Source organism: Phalaenopsis equestris, unplaced genomic scaffold (assembly GCF_001263595.1).
Source record: "Phalaenopsis equestris unplaced genomic scaffold, ASM126359v1 Scaffold000878, whole genome shotgun sequence".
In the NCBI taxonomy this organism is placed as follows: Eukaryota; Viridiplantae; Streptophyta; class Magnoliopsida; order Asparagales; family Orchidaceae; genus Phalaenopsis; species Phalaenopsis equestris.
In genome coordinates this window covers 802,044-816,590 of record NW_018165318.1, presented here as the reverse complement: position 1 = coordinate 816,590, position 14,547 = coordinate 802,044, and the positions used below count along the sequence as shown (strand labels likewise).

General features: G+C 32.3%; 1 protein-coding gene across 3 annotated transcripts; it reads right to left on the bottom strand.

Annotated features, from left to right (window-relative positions):
* Positions 1 to 1,475: 1,475 nt before the first annotated feature.
* On the bottom strand, positions 1,476 to 11,267 carry LOC110032103 (eukaryotic translation initiation factor 3 subunit A). Of its 3 annotated transcripts, none has more exons than XM_020735616.1 (15): positions 11,065 to 11,267; positions 10,749 to 10,807; positions 10,131 to 10,233; positions 9,337 to 9,818; positions 8,274 to 8,489; positions 7,811 to 8,179; positions 7,680 to 7,709; positions 7,223 to 7,450; positions 6,803 to 6,964; positions 4,619 to 4,840; positions 4,340 to 4,546; positions 3,564 to 3,770; positions 3,383 to 3,463; positions 2,584 to 2,785; positions 1,476 to 2,210 (listed from the first exon to the last, which is right to left on the bottom strand). In XM_020735616.1, the coding sequence occupies exons 3-15, from the start codon at positions 10,174 to 10,176 to the stop codon at positions 1,756 to 1,758; spliced, it is 2,907 nt and encodes a 968-aa protein (XP_020591275.1). In that variant the 5' UTR covers positions 10,177 to 10,233; positions 10,749 to 10,807; positions 11,065 to 11,267; the 3' UTR covers positions 1,476 to 1,755. The 3 variants fall into 3 exon arrangements, with proteins under 3 accessions (XP_020591275.1, XP_020591277.1, XP_020591276.1); XM_020735618.1 differs by having other exon boundaries at positions 10,749 to 10,797; XM_020735617.1 differs by lacking the exon at positions 10,749 to 10,807.
* Between the last annotated feature and the right edge of the window lie 3,280 nt (positions 11,268 to 14,547).

Genomic DNA, 14,547 nt, shown 5'->3' with positions numbered 1-14,547 from the left:
TCGTAAGCTTTTTCTAAATCAATAAAAATCAAATGTAGATTCTCCTTATTATCTCTGAACTTCTCCATCAAACCTCTCAATAAATGTATAGCTTCCATAGTAGACCTGCCAGGCATAAATCCAAATTGATTATGAGAAATTTTTGTGATGCATCTTAACCTATGTTCAATTACCCTCTCCCATAATTTTAAAGTATGACACATCAACTTAATTCCTCTATAATTTGCACACTCTTGTGCATCCCCTTTATTCTTAAAAATGGGGATCAAAATACTCTTCCTCCACTCCTCAGGCATCTTTTTAGTTTTTAAAATAATATTAAAGAGTTTAGTAAGCCAAGAAACTCCCAAATCTCCCAAATATTTCCACACTTCAATTGGGATATCATCAGGTCCTACAGACTTTCCACCCTTGGTTTTCTTTAAAGCCTCCTCAACTTCTTATTTGCTAATGCAACGGTAAAAATGAAACGTTTTATTATTATTCACGATATTAAAATCACTAAGCTCGATCGTATTTTCAGAAACTTCATTAAAAAGTTTATCAAAGTAACACACTGACCTATGTTGAATATCTTTTTCTAAGAAAAGTACTATTTGATTTTCATCTTTAATACACTTTATACATATATTTTTCACCTTCCTTAGTATCAAATCTATTATAAAGATCATTAAAAGCAAAATTTTTAGCGTCACAGATTGTTCTTTTAAACTCACTGCGGGCCGTTTGATATTTTTTTCAGTTCTCTAAGCTTGTACATTTAAACCAATTTTTATAACATAACTTCTTATATTTTATCTTTTATTGCACATTATTATTCCACCACCAACTATTTTTATTTGTAAATATTTTTTCTTTTGATTTTCCAAGAACATCTTTTGGTACTTGTTTAATAGTGTTTGTTACTTTATCCCACATCATTTGCTTCTTCATGAATGATGACTACCACACATCTGCTTCTTCATGAATGTTAAATTATTGTAAAAAAAATTACTGTTCAAATAATTATGGTGACTCCTACTTATTTTATTTTATATTCAAAAAATCAAATTTTGAACTAGTAGATCATTAATGTATACCATTTTTTTTAATTGGACTAATCTTTCATCTACCATCGATATGTTGAGCTAGTATTTTTTCAGAATTACCGGCTTGTGGTTTATGCTAATAATAGAAATGAAAACAAGTTTCCTACTTCCAATCATCTTCATTCTCTGTCACCTTTCTGAAGCCCAAAAAAACTCGAAATTTAGTAACAATGTTGGGTGAGCTACCGAAAAGCCTCAAAATCAGAAAGATTAGCATATTATGTCCCCTTAAGCATAATGAAATCACCAATGTTATACATGTCAATATACTTGTACTGCCCGCATCAATGTTCATAATTAAATTGCCAACCTTAAAGATGACAACTTATTTGTATTGCCCATATCAATGTTCATAGATAACAACTACTAATAAAAAAAGCAGGTGAGTTTCTAAATAAATAAAAGAAAACAGTAAGATCGCAAAAAATTATTAATCCTTCTCCGTCCATTACACACATACTCATATCATAACAATCAGGAAAGTTGCCTCTCTTAACTTCCAGAAATCAAATGAAACTAACTTACAAAATAAAAGCCTTGAAGGAAGCAGAAATTATCAAAAATTTCTGGCGTTTCAGCAAAAGCACCGTGCCTGATCCATCCACTTAATATAAAAGTAACAGCAAACAAACTTTTAGCCTCCATTTTTTATCAGCAGCTCGCCACATCAACCTCGTGTTCTCGAAGACGACCAAGATGAAGAAGATGGCGGAGGCAATCTCGAACCACCAAATGAAGTTCGACGATCACGATCACGATCATCACTTCGCCATCTGTCGCCGGACTGCTGAGGGCGATCGTCAAACCCGCGCCGCTTATCAGGTTCAGGCGGAGGAACGGCCAAACCCTCACGGCGATACTTGGGGACATACTTACCAGGATTTGTGGCAGTTGGGGGAGTCACGCCAGCGGCAGCAGCTGCGGCGGCAACAGGCTCTACAGGGCGAGGACCTGTAATAGAGTCAGCTGGCCTGGGCAAAGAATCTAAATTCTTTCCAAGTAGAGCTTCCTTTCTCAACCTTTCCTTCTCATCCAATTCCCTCTCCCTTTGCCTCTGCTTTTCTGCGATTTCATCAAGCTTTGCTTTACGCTCAGCCTCTTCCTTCTTCTTTCTTTCTTCCTCTGAAGCAGAGGACAAAAATATTCATATAATTTCTAGTGAAGAAATATGGGGCATTTACATACATACACCAATAATACTTATGTATTTACATATCCAACATCTAAAGTTTGATATTTAAATACATGAGACTCTAATCTTTAATATCACATCAAAAAATATCATTACTATTAACTTTCTAAAAGTGAAGTACATCTTTTCATACATAACTTCATGACACAAAGTGTTATAAATGTAAATATCAAATTTTAGGTGTTAATATGTGAAGTAATAATCTACAACAAGACCATATTTTTGTCATACAGCGTCAGTGTATTCTTCAAAGGAATCATGAAATTATGTACAAGGAGAAATAATTGAGATATAAAACCAAACCTTCAATCTTTCGAGCTTGTTCCTCTTCTCGAATTTTGGTCAACCTTTCTTCCTCGGTTTTTATGTAGTAGAGAAGCTTCCGCTTGATCTCTCTCTCGTGCTTCCTGGTTGCCTTTTGTTGGTTGATGCGATATTCTCCCTCTTCTTTCAGGCGTTTGTATTCTGCCTCTCGACGACCTTCTATTCTTTTCTGTAGGGTAACCTGGTGGAGGGAAGAAATTTATAGAAAAATTTACATACATACCAGGCTATTCTTAGGAATTCACATATCTAACACAATTTGATATTTACATTTATAAAACTTTGGTGTTATAAATCTATGCACGAAAAAGTGTATTTCACTTTTATAAAGTCAGCAAGAGTGGTAATTTTAATATGCTGTTAAAGATTTTAGTGTTATGTATTGGTGTTAAATATGTAAAAATATAACAAGTCTGGGTTATGTATGTAAATGCCCCACAAAAATAACATTTAAATGCTGCATGATAGGGATGTCTACTGTCAAAACATAATCATACTTTACAAAAGTTGCATTCATAATGTCAGATGCATACTTACTGAAAAAAACAAAAAACATTCTAAATATATAAAATTAAACACAGCTATCGATGGATAATCTATTCATATTTACTCCAAACTAATCCATAATCCATGAACTTAGGCAAGACGAGCTATTTTGGTGACTTTTCATGAAATTATTGAGCTGCCCTGGTTAGAGTGAGTTCATACTTCTCGTCAATGAGAGAAAGGAATTAATTAAAAAACTAATTTAAGGGAAGGCTCGACGCCATGAACAAACCTTATTGTCCAGAATCCGAGCTAGCCTATTCTTTTCTTGGATATCTCCTGCATGATGCTGCTTGCTGAGCTCAATCTCCTTCTGCAAAAGTAGAATGATGGATTCAAAAGAAAAACTTTAAATAAGAAAAAACAAAGTGAAAATAACTAATTATCCAGAACAAAAGTTACGAAAAACAAACCAGTTGTTCTAGTTCATGAATTATTTTTTCCTCCTCCAAACGCTGCTCAAATGCCTGCTCAATCAAGGGAGCCTCCTCCTCTCTCTTAGCTCTTTCCATGTAATCCATAGTTTTTGCAATCCTCTGAAGTTTCTTTTCCATTTCTTGCCGTTCCTTGAGTTGTTCGCTCAAAGCCATCTCAATAAGAGCCTGCTTTGTAACCTTCTCCTGGAAGAAAAATGATCACTCAATTAAAATGGATGGCTCCGATCCGTACAATTGTAAAAAAAATGAGACCTGAAGTGTGAGAAGTAAAGAAAATCAATGGATGTCTGATGCGAACTAAAAAAAAAGACTAAGAATTGCTGAGGAATGTAAGTTTGGATAAGAATTATGTTACCAAAAGAACCATACTGTAAGGGGGGAAAAAAAACATAATACAAAGCAAGTTGTAGTCACAAAAAGTTTACAGAACAAGGAAGACCCCCTCTATTAACTATCAAGGAGTAAAACTGCAAAAGAATGTCAGTAAACCAGCTAGAATAAATGATGTCATAATAATCATGCAAGTGTAACGTTAAGGATGCACCATCTGTATTATCTACTAAGGTTCTCTCAATAGACACAAGAAAACAACAGCCTGAAACCTCCAGTGATCCTACCTCCGCAAGAATGGCGGAAGCAGAGAATAGAAATAACTTCTATAATTTATGTTGTATAATAAAGTAAAAAAGATGAGAATATCAAATGCTTTAGTTTTAAAAGAGTTTCCATAATAACAACGATTCTTAACATACCCCCTCAAGCACAGCTCTTTTACCCTTCTTTTTAGGTCCTTTCTCTGATTGCAGAAGTAATGCCTGAGCTTCTTGAAGTTCTCTTTCCTCGATTTCTCGACGAATTCTCTGCTCCTCTCTTCGGGTATATTCAGCAGCAAGTCGCCGCTGCTCAGCCTCCTCAGTTGTCTTCTGTTGCTTTAGCCTTCTGGATTCTTCTTCCCTTTCCTTCAATGAGCACAAGAGCATAATCAATAAATTGATCTTATCAGAGTTTCAGGAGAATGTAAAAAACTCAACCTTTTCAAGCATCTGACGTTCATGTTCTTCCTTGCGTTTCTCAATGATAGATTTTCTAGCAAGAAGCCTTCTATGCTCCTTCTCAACAATATCTGCTAAACTGTAAAGGTTTTCACCTAATCTTGATTGCTTCTTCAACGGTGGATAAATGAGGCTCCTTGCTTTATTAAGAGATTCCGCCAGGACCACGAGGTGATCACAAAGTTCATCAGATTCAATGTCCTGAAAGAAAACTCATGCCATCAGAACATCCACCCTATCTAATATACTCAACACATTGGTTGCACATTTTTAATTAGAATCAAGTATATTTTAATCTCTCTCTCCCTCCCTCTCTCTATATCTATGAATTTTGCGAGAAAATCATCCACTCAAAATGCTTTCTTTACGCAGATTAACATAAAATACGACTAACCGTATTTATCCTTGAAACGAGTTCCATATCTAATATTTTAATTTTGAGAACTTGAGATGAAAGGGAGGGGCAGAATAGACAACATGGTGGAGTTATAAAAGTCAGCTAGAAGGAAAATGGATCCTACATTCGTATTGATACTCGCTACAGCCAAGGTGCCACCAACCCTCCACAGGCAGATCAAATGTAAATTTAGTAAAGAAAATTAAAAGAAAAATGAAGCCCCAAACTCAGAAGATTCCTCTCTTTATGAAGAAAAAACCCTTTGCAAGGATGCTTCTTTAGAGTAAGGAGAGCAACGAGCTTAGTTAGCAAAAACGTAGTTTTTTTTTTTTTTAATTCAGAGATTACATGAAAGACAGATAAAAAAGGTGCAATGAGATCTCTAACCATAGCATGCATGCATTTTCATATGAATTTCCAAATCTGTGTACCGGACATGCAACAATCGAACCATTGAAAATTAAATGAGAGAAAAATACAACTGGGAGTTTTATTTTATTCATCAATGTTTTGGGTGATAATTTCAGTTGGTTATTAGTTCTATAAATCGGTAAAATATGAGTATTAATTGTATGATATTTCCGTTATTTAAAAGGGAACATAATTGTAAACAACTTCCTTATCCTTTCTTCCATGAGTGTCATCTCTACATCTGTGATTAAAAATGTCAATATCAAGATTGTCCTTAATTGAAATTTCATCCGAATTAAGGCTCCATTTTTTTTGCTGCTGTTAATAGTCATTTCACACTTCTATTGGGTCTAATCGAAAGCAATATTTATCACAATTCTCTTATTTTAACTTTCATATGTATTTGTATTCCATAAGATAAATAACAGTAAGCAAGAATGGACAAAGCGAGTTCCAATTAGGATATAAAAGTTGTTCAAATGATAGAGAATCATGATCAGTGAATTTACTTAATATATCTCATATCTTCAAATTCAATAAAAAAAAAAGAGAGAAGGATAGAAAAGTAAGAAGGGCCTTGAAGGTAGGAGTGTTAAAAATTGACCTAACATGCCGACATGACTCGAACTCGACTCAAAAAAATTCGGGTTAGAGTTGACCTGAATATTTTTCAAGTCAAGTTCAGATAAGAGAATTCAACCAATTTATTATTCGGGTCGGCGGGTTGAAACAAAAAGGCCAAACATGACCCGAATAATCACGAAATTTTGGATTGGGTTTCAAGTAAGCAGGTCAAGTTTGGGTTCAGGTCTTAGTTTTCAACATGTTTATTATTTGGTTCAAGTACGGGTTAACTCTACGCAAGTCGGGAAAATTTCGGGTCGCTCACAAACTCGACCTGCTGACCGGAATTGACACCCTAATTGAAGAGGGAGCTAAGAGGGAATCACCAAATTAACCCTTAAGATTCATCATAGTGAATCAAAGCCTGAAAAATTATACCAACAACCATAACATCAACAGGTTTTTATCAATATATTGGCATATGTAAGCTCAAAGAACCTTAACTTCATATACTGTGATCAATTTTTCTCCATTCAGACCCTAAACCCTAAATACTCCTGACAATCAGTGCTACCATCCACTACCACCGGAACACCATTTCTTACTAACAGAATAAATATCCACATCAATGGATTCCCTGGAGGACACAATCCTTCACTTAGAAAAAGTTGAGTAGTATTTAACCACATTATCCGTCACAAATATATAACATGGATCAAATTAAATAGTGAATAAAATAATAAAAATAAATCTTCCCAGTCTGGCTAATAAAGGATAAAGTGAGTCAATACCTCGTTACCAAATATAACTGCTCCCTTCTGATGATCAATTTCCATAGCAACAAATTTATATTTTACTGCATCAACAGAAATTTTTTCAACTGCAGAGAAATCCAAAAATGGTATCATCTTGGACAGTGTCTCAATTTTAATTGATCTGTATACTTTCGAAACCTGCAGGAAAAAAAAGGATGCTCATTTAGTGAAATAGGCATTTAATGATAAGATTTTATGCAAAAGCACAAGTTACTTCCTAGGCTTGACATTTCCAAGTTCTCCCAAACATTATGGCAAGTTGAAAAGGTATACTAAAAACAATACAATTGAAGAAAAGAATCGGGCAGTTAGTTAAATAAAATTTCTAAAATAATTCATAAAAATTAACAGATTAATAATTGTTGAACTACTGCAAGTGTCATTAGAGTTGGGCACCTGCTGTAAAACTCTTAAAGCAGCCAGAATTTCCAAAGCAGGAATATACTGAGACAAGTGCACTTCAGGCAGAGAAGAAACCGACACAAGCTTTCCCCCGAGTTTGGAAATTTTTGTGAGAAAAGGCTGAACTTTTGTTGTGAGATCAAGTGGAAGGAATTCATTTTCGAGAAGGCAATAAAGGTCCTTCACATCTTGGGAAGCACATGCCATCACACCCTTAGAAGACTGGAACAATTGAATAATTAAAATAAAACACAACCAAAAACACATCTAATTACAAACAAATCCAACTAACTTTGCATGTCAAGATATTTCATGTAAACTTAATTTGCTGTTATTTTTCCTTTTCAATCTAATTATAAACAAAACACAAATTACTTCCACAGCCAATCTAAATTGCGCTTTTCAGAAATGCAAATTATCATCAATGTAGTAATAAAGTTTAGAATCATACCAATTCTGAAAGGAGTGCTTCCCGAGACAACTGGAAATTATAAACCAAATGTCAAAAGACAGAACAGCAAGGGTTGAATAAGCAGACAAATTAACAAAGATAAAAACTTCAGAAAAGAATTAAAAACATACCACCTCTCTAGCTTCTTTTTTAGGATCAATATTAAAACCAATTAGGCTAGCCATTCGCAAATTGCGATCTTTCTCATTTTCAACTTCCATATGGGAAGAACCGCGAAAATGATCATATGGGGTCACTGACAGCGCAGACAGTAAAACAGAGGATGCTATCAATTGCAAGTCTTTTTGGGTTAAATTCTTATTATAGCTTTTCTGTAGGGTAAAGAGCTTAAGCCAGGCATATGCATGATAAAGATGACTCTCTGAGACCCGGAATATTTCTGTTAACCGAGCATAGTATATAACCATTAAGGAAGGTTTTGGGTGCCTTTTCACCATGCTCATTAAGCCATGAATATCCTCCACAGTACGGAAGGCTTCCTATTTCATTAAGCAAAATAAAAAAAATTATCAGCAAATAGTAATAAAAATTGCATCATAAAGTAGGACATCCAAATGACATCGCATTGCAAACCTGCCATAATTCCAGATCAGTTGCTATTTTTAGCTGTTCAAATCTCGTATCTAAATAAAGTTGCAAACTTTCAGGGGCTGTGAGATCAGGCCTGTCCCTTTGATCACGATACTTGTTTAAATTAGCGAGATGGTTACGTATAATCTCGCATAATCTGCGAAATTCGGTTGTCCTCTTATATTGCTTGCAAAACTGGAACGCTCGGTGTGCTGTCATCTATAAATTTCATGGTAAAGAAAAAATCAAAATGATTTGTTAACCATTAACAATCTAAAATAATTCCTCAATTGAAGTGTCATTAGAGCAAGAAAAAAAGTTAATAATCAATTCAAGGAACAAAATGTAAAATGTAATTACTTTTTCAATTTAACAATTATAAACTACACTTTCAAATAAACCTTTCAATCTATCCATTCATCAATTCCTACCAGCAAGAAAAAAATATGTAATAATATATACACTGCTAAGTATCTAAAATAATTATTGATCTGCCAAAGAAATAATTTGCAAAGCTAGTCTGCAACCTCAAAAGATCATAGCAAACGGGAAGAGGGAAAGTAGTACAAAATTAAATAAAGTTTCAAAAAAGTTAACATCAATATTTGTGTAAAAAACATTTTATCACTAAAAAAGAAAGTTTCAAAAACAATCCTTGTGTAAAATTTTGAACACTTGAATAATCAACTTCAAATTTGATATCAAATTATCTAAAAAAAATACTTTCTTTAATGTATAATGTAAAAAGTATATCTTGCGATTTACTACAAACATCAGAAATGTATAATTTATAGCAAGTATAGTACATTGTTTGAAACCAATACAAACAAACTTACAACTGATGGAAGTGAAATCCGATGCCAGAGCCACCAAATTCTATCACCATTCAATTGAGTAGTAGTTGTGAAGTGAAAATTGCAAAATTATGTTGATAAAATAACATGCTACTAGTATTATATCAATTTTAATGATTAGAAGAAGAGGCTCCAACACAAGTTGGAAGAAAATTACTTCAAAATCTAACAGAAAGTTCCTTTGCAATAATCAAAAACTACAAATAACTTACAGAATATAAAGCTTCCAACTTAGAATTGTTCCTTAGAATTTCAAGAACTGTTCTGTACGTCTCCCACAAAAATTTAAACCATGGGGTCACAAGCTCCCTGTCAGATCTGTCCTTTCCTTTCTCCCCACTCACATAGCTTAGCATCAAATCTTCAGGTCTCTTATCCGCTTCCAAATCCTCTACATCCAATGCATCCTCCAAAGCTTGTGCTTGGTTCCGAGCTTGCTCCGCTTTCTCAGTAGCAAGCTGCATAAAGTACTTTATAACCTCCTCCAAGGAACTGACATTTACTTGTTGACAAACAATGCGGTACTGTATAAGACCATCTTTCGCATATCTTCCTTTTCTCATATCAACACATAATTCAACATATTTAAACATAATCTTTTCAAGAGTCTTTTGCCAAGCCCTGTAGCGCTTTGAAGTGATGAGATCATGGAGGGCCTGTAAGGCTGCTTGCTTTTGACCCACATTAATTAACTCTGTAATTACACAAAACATAGAAAACTAGTTGTTTAATATATAAGTTAATATAGATACATGATATTCCTCATGAGGGTTCACCATGACAAATCTAAGAAAGAATAAAACTGAAAATAAAAGGTTACATCAAATATGGAAGGGGGCATAAACATGAGAACTATAAATCTATTGAGAGAGAATGAGTAGTCAAAAGAACTTTTTGTGAAAAGCGAAATTATCTATAGCTATTGAAATAATACCACATGATTCAACCATATTTTCTAATGCAAAAAGATCGTCATTAAATAATAGAATGGTAATAAATAACTCACCCTCGGCCCGCTTCAAAGCATTCTCTGGCTTTGCAAAGGTTGCCATGGTCACACTATGATTTAATCAAAGCTTGATGCTGATTAAAATAAGAGCACTGAGAACCTACAATATTAGGAAACTAAAGCAAATTATTTCTCCATAACAGAAAACTGAGAATTGAAATCAACAAAAAAGAAATTACACAAATGCAGTTAAACATTACAGATTATAATTCAACAAAGTCAACTAGAACTCAAGGAGAATGACATAGTATGTAAGCTTACTTTGACGTTAGGAGAGTACCTTGCTGAAGTTACAATTACTACAACACTTTTCAAGAGCTTTTTGCTTTCAAGCAAATTTGTGAGCAAAATTAATCATTAAATAAATTTACTGTATATTTTTTTTGTTGAATCCTGCTAAAAAATATATATATTTTGCATATAATTGTTTCACTTCGAAAGGAAATTTCCGCGCACCAAAGAAACCTATAGCCACGTAAAATTTAAAGCTGATATTACGCCATGTCCCAAAAAAAAACTCAACATGTATGCCGTTCTTTTAAAACATAATGGCGTGAAAAACCTCAGACTTTACACAATCAGCATAATTCATTGCAAGAAAATAGCACCAAGTACCTATCGTCGATCTCCAACCGCAAGAGACCAAAGACAAGCTTTATTGCCGCTATAGATATCTAACACAGAAGTACAAGAGTAAGGAGCTGTCTGGTATTGAATTTAAAAGAGGATTTAAGCGAGATTTAACCTATAAATCTTCCCAAGCGGACCTTTTGACATCTTAAATCCCCGGATTTACTGAATACAGATTTCGCCCATTTTCCGAGAAATCGAGGATTCAGTAAATCCTGCTATTCGGCGGATTTAGTAAATTCTTGAAAGCGCTAAAGTCCCGATACCTCGCGCAAGAGGCTCAAAGTGGAAGATCGCTTACCTTCCTCAACAGTTTCGGGGAGGAGCGGAGCGGAAGGAGCAGAAAGATGGGAATTTGGGTGGTCTTGTTACGCCGCGATCCCTTCGTTGGCTTCCCACCTAGGTCAAGTCGCGACTGTGTCGCGACGGTGTGGGCGACGAGAGGCGATGGTTTCGGGCTAAATCGGAGGGGGGCGAGCGAGGTGGACTAGGGTTTGGGCAGAAGAGTGGAAGGGTAAGGTTTGGGTATTTAAATTAATTTTTATTATTTCAATTAATTGGAAATTACTAATTTATTAAATATACTATTAAACTAATAATTAGCACAGAAATAATTGCTTTATAATTAATTATTAAAAATTAAATTACATATTAAAGTTTATGAAGATTTACTTACATACCTTCTCAAATTTATGTATTTATGTATAAGACCAAAACTCCAATTCTTTCATACAAGCCATTTATATATGTATGAAAATTTGTATTTAATTTTGTATAAGTTAAAATAGCAATAATTTCTTTTGTGATATGAATGATTTGTTTGATATAAATGTAAAAATTAGAGTTTGATGTTAAATATATAAATACATAGAAATTAGGTGGCATCCATTTAAATACTACTAAGATTTAATTTATTTAATAAATGTATAATTAATTATTTGTTAACAAAATAATTTTTTTAATTAATTATCAATTAATAAATATTAAACTATTGCTTAATAAATAATTAGTTTCATAAAATTATTTTTAATGGTTTATTACTTTAAAGAATAATTTGTTATTAATTAGTATAATCAGGAATAAAATCTAATTGCATTAATTAGATTTAATAATTATATCTTTAATATGTACTATTAAATTTATATTCCAACTAATAGATTTAAATGCTAAAATTAAATTGCACTAATATTTTCAATAATTTAACTTAATGAGTAATTACCTAAAATTTGTTTTCTTAATCTAATTAATCAAATTTATGAACAAGTGATTAACTAAATAGCTAATTGATGAATAATTATTAAATATCAAATGATTGGTTACAATTTTAATTTACTAGAATGAAAATTAATTAAATTTTAGCATAGTAATGAAATAATCACAGTTTAATCATGTTTATTTATTCTAACAATTGTAATTTATTTTAAAATCATAGTAAGAGTTGTCAAACAGTTTAACATGAATTAAATGGATTTATTAGATTTCCTATCAAACAATTTGTGATTTAAATGTTTTAGGATTCATTAAATCCAAATTTCTGATAAACTAAATCCACTAAGTTGTCAAATAGTTTTTAGTCACTCAGGCATCATATCTCCAAACAAAGAGGGAATCTCCAATGCTGAGAGTAAGTTAGGTAGCGCTCAAATGAGAGAACAAGAAGAATAGGGTTTTATATATACTGAACAAAAATACTCAAAAGATTTAATGTTGAATCGGTTTAAGCCAAAATGGTTCATTCAAAAATTTCAATAAAATCAAATTAATTGATTGAATTGCTTTGATTTAATTTAATTTTTTTCCTAATTCAAATTGATATTTCATTAAAACTACTATTTGATAAATAAAAAATAATAAGATGTTTTATAATATAATGACTAAAATTTTAGAACTAATTCATAGTTGGATTTAAGACGAATAGATTCGTCCAAAAATTTCAATCCAAAAAATTCAATAATAGCCAATACATTGATTGTCATGATTTGATTTTTTTTTTTAATTTGACTTAATTTGGTTATGATATTTTATCAAAATCATTTATTTGACCTGTTCACCCACCAAATACTTGCAAAAGCCAAGCAAAATAATTATCAGAGGTGTATATATATCAATCCAACAATGAAGGATAAGTTGCAATAGAAAATAACAAGATTTATATATATCAATTGTATAAGCTAGTTTTATAATGGACAAGCATAATGGATAGTCATACATGAGTTTAGAACTTTGGGTGATAAATCGTGTGCAATTAACCATTATGATTCTTTTGAAAAGAACCATAATTATCATGCAACTTCTTAGATGAGCAACTTAGTTTCGAAGGAGAATAACCTTTGTGATTAAACAACTTTGAGATTCCTCTACGATGAGTTTAATAGCATGATATATGAAGTTGAGCATTAGTATTTACGCCACTTCAAATTTGGCATGTGACAACTTATAAATGACTTGAGTCAATTCAACTATCGATTTTAGCATCAAGATTTACTAGATCCATTATTGTTTTTTACTTCATGAACTTCTTTACAACCAAAAGCCATCCATTTAAGAGGCACATAAATATCTTCTTCTTGTAACTATTAAATCCACATAATCTTCATCATTTTCTTCACACTACATTTGTTGCTTCACCTACCTTGAAATAAAGAGCTTCAATCTTCATATTTCTCGTAGATAAAGAACATAAACAACAATATATTTAAGTTTAAATAGAAATAATGAATATTTCAAAATCCAATGCTTTTCATTTATAGGGCTACAAATTTGTGCAATGTGTGATCCTCTGGATCATTTTAAACCACTAATATAATCACTATATTGCATGCAATTTTGCTAGTATGATATATTTAAATGTTGTTAGCATAATCACACTCTCAATAAAATCCTTTTGGCAGTCTCTCCCAATAATTCTTCTATAAAAAAATATCATAGTTACGAATTCCTTGAGAGTGTCTCCCAAGGCTCAAAATAATTAGATTTCTCTTAGAAGTTTTTGCATTTTTGAACATTATTTAAGTGCCTCGTTCAAGCTTATTTAAAGATCATTATTGATAAAACATATCATTAGAATTAGATAGAATTTAGGTAAATCACAACACTCTATCATTAATTGGATTTCATCAAAAACACATATCTTAAAGTTATAGTTTATTAGGCTTGTCATACAACTTAGGTGTAAACATTGTCAACATTTTATTTTTGATATATTTTTGTGGTATGTCATATGTTAGCTAGCTATGACATTATTAATATCTCAAATAACTCTAGCCTCCACTATTTTGGTATCCTCAAATTGCCAAAACTATCATTTCAAACTCTTAAGGAACTTAATCCTCTATAAATTCCCTTTTCATTGGCTCGTTTAAAGGGTAAAGCAAATACATATACATATAAGTGAAAGTATTAATGAAGGCGTATATTTTTTTAATATTGGAATAATGATTCATTAAAGGCTCTATGATCTTTGTTTTCTCACTTTTTCCCTTCTTTCCACTTAAAATTGTTCTTATATGTAATCTCTCTTTATTGTAATTCTTATACTCTCTTTATTATCTCTATCCCACGTGTGTAGTGTTTCTCTTACTCCAAAGCTCTCTATCTGTACTTAGCTTCCCAAATAAGGATTATTTATTCTTCATTGTCCTAAACTTAAATAAATGTCTTTTAACTAAAAAATTATAAATCTCTATCTTATTTTATATGCTTTGGTTTTTCCTTTTTCCACTTGAAATATAATTAAATAATAATATTTGTATGATCTCTTTACCTTTATTTTCAAATCTAAGGT

Coding starts and splice junctions, on each gene's coding strand:
- LOC110032103 (XM_020735616.1), bottom strand. CDS start 10,176: ATGGCAACCTTTGCAAAGCCAGAGAATGCTTTGAAGCGGGCCGAGG. Junction 9,819..10,130: donor TGCTTTGAAGCGGGCCGAGG/GTGAGTTATTTA, acceptor GTGTAATTACAG/AGTTAATTAATGTGGGTCAA. Junction 8,180..8,273: donor CTGATCTGGAATTATGGCAG/GTTTGCAATGCG, acceptor TTAATGAAATAG/GAAGCCTTCCGTACTGTGGA.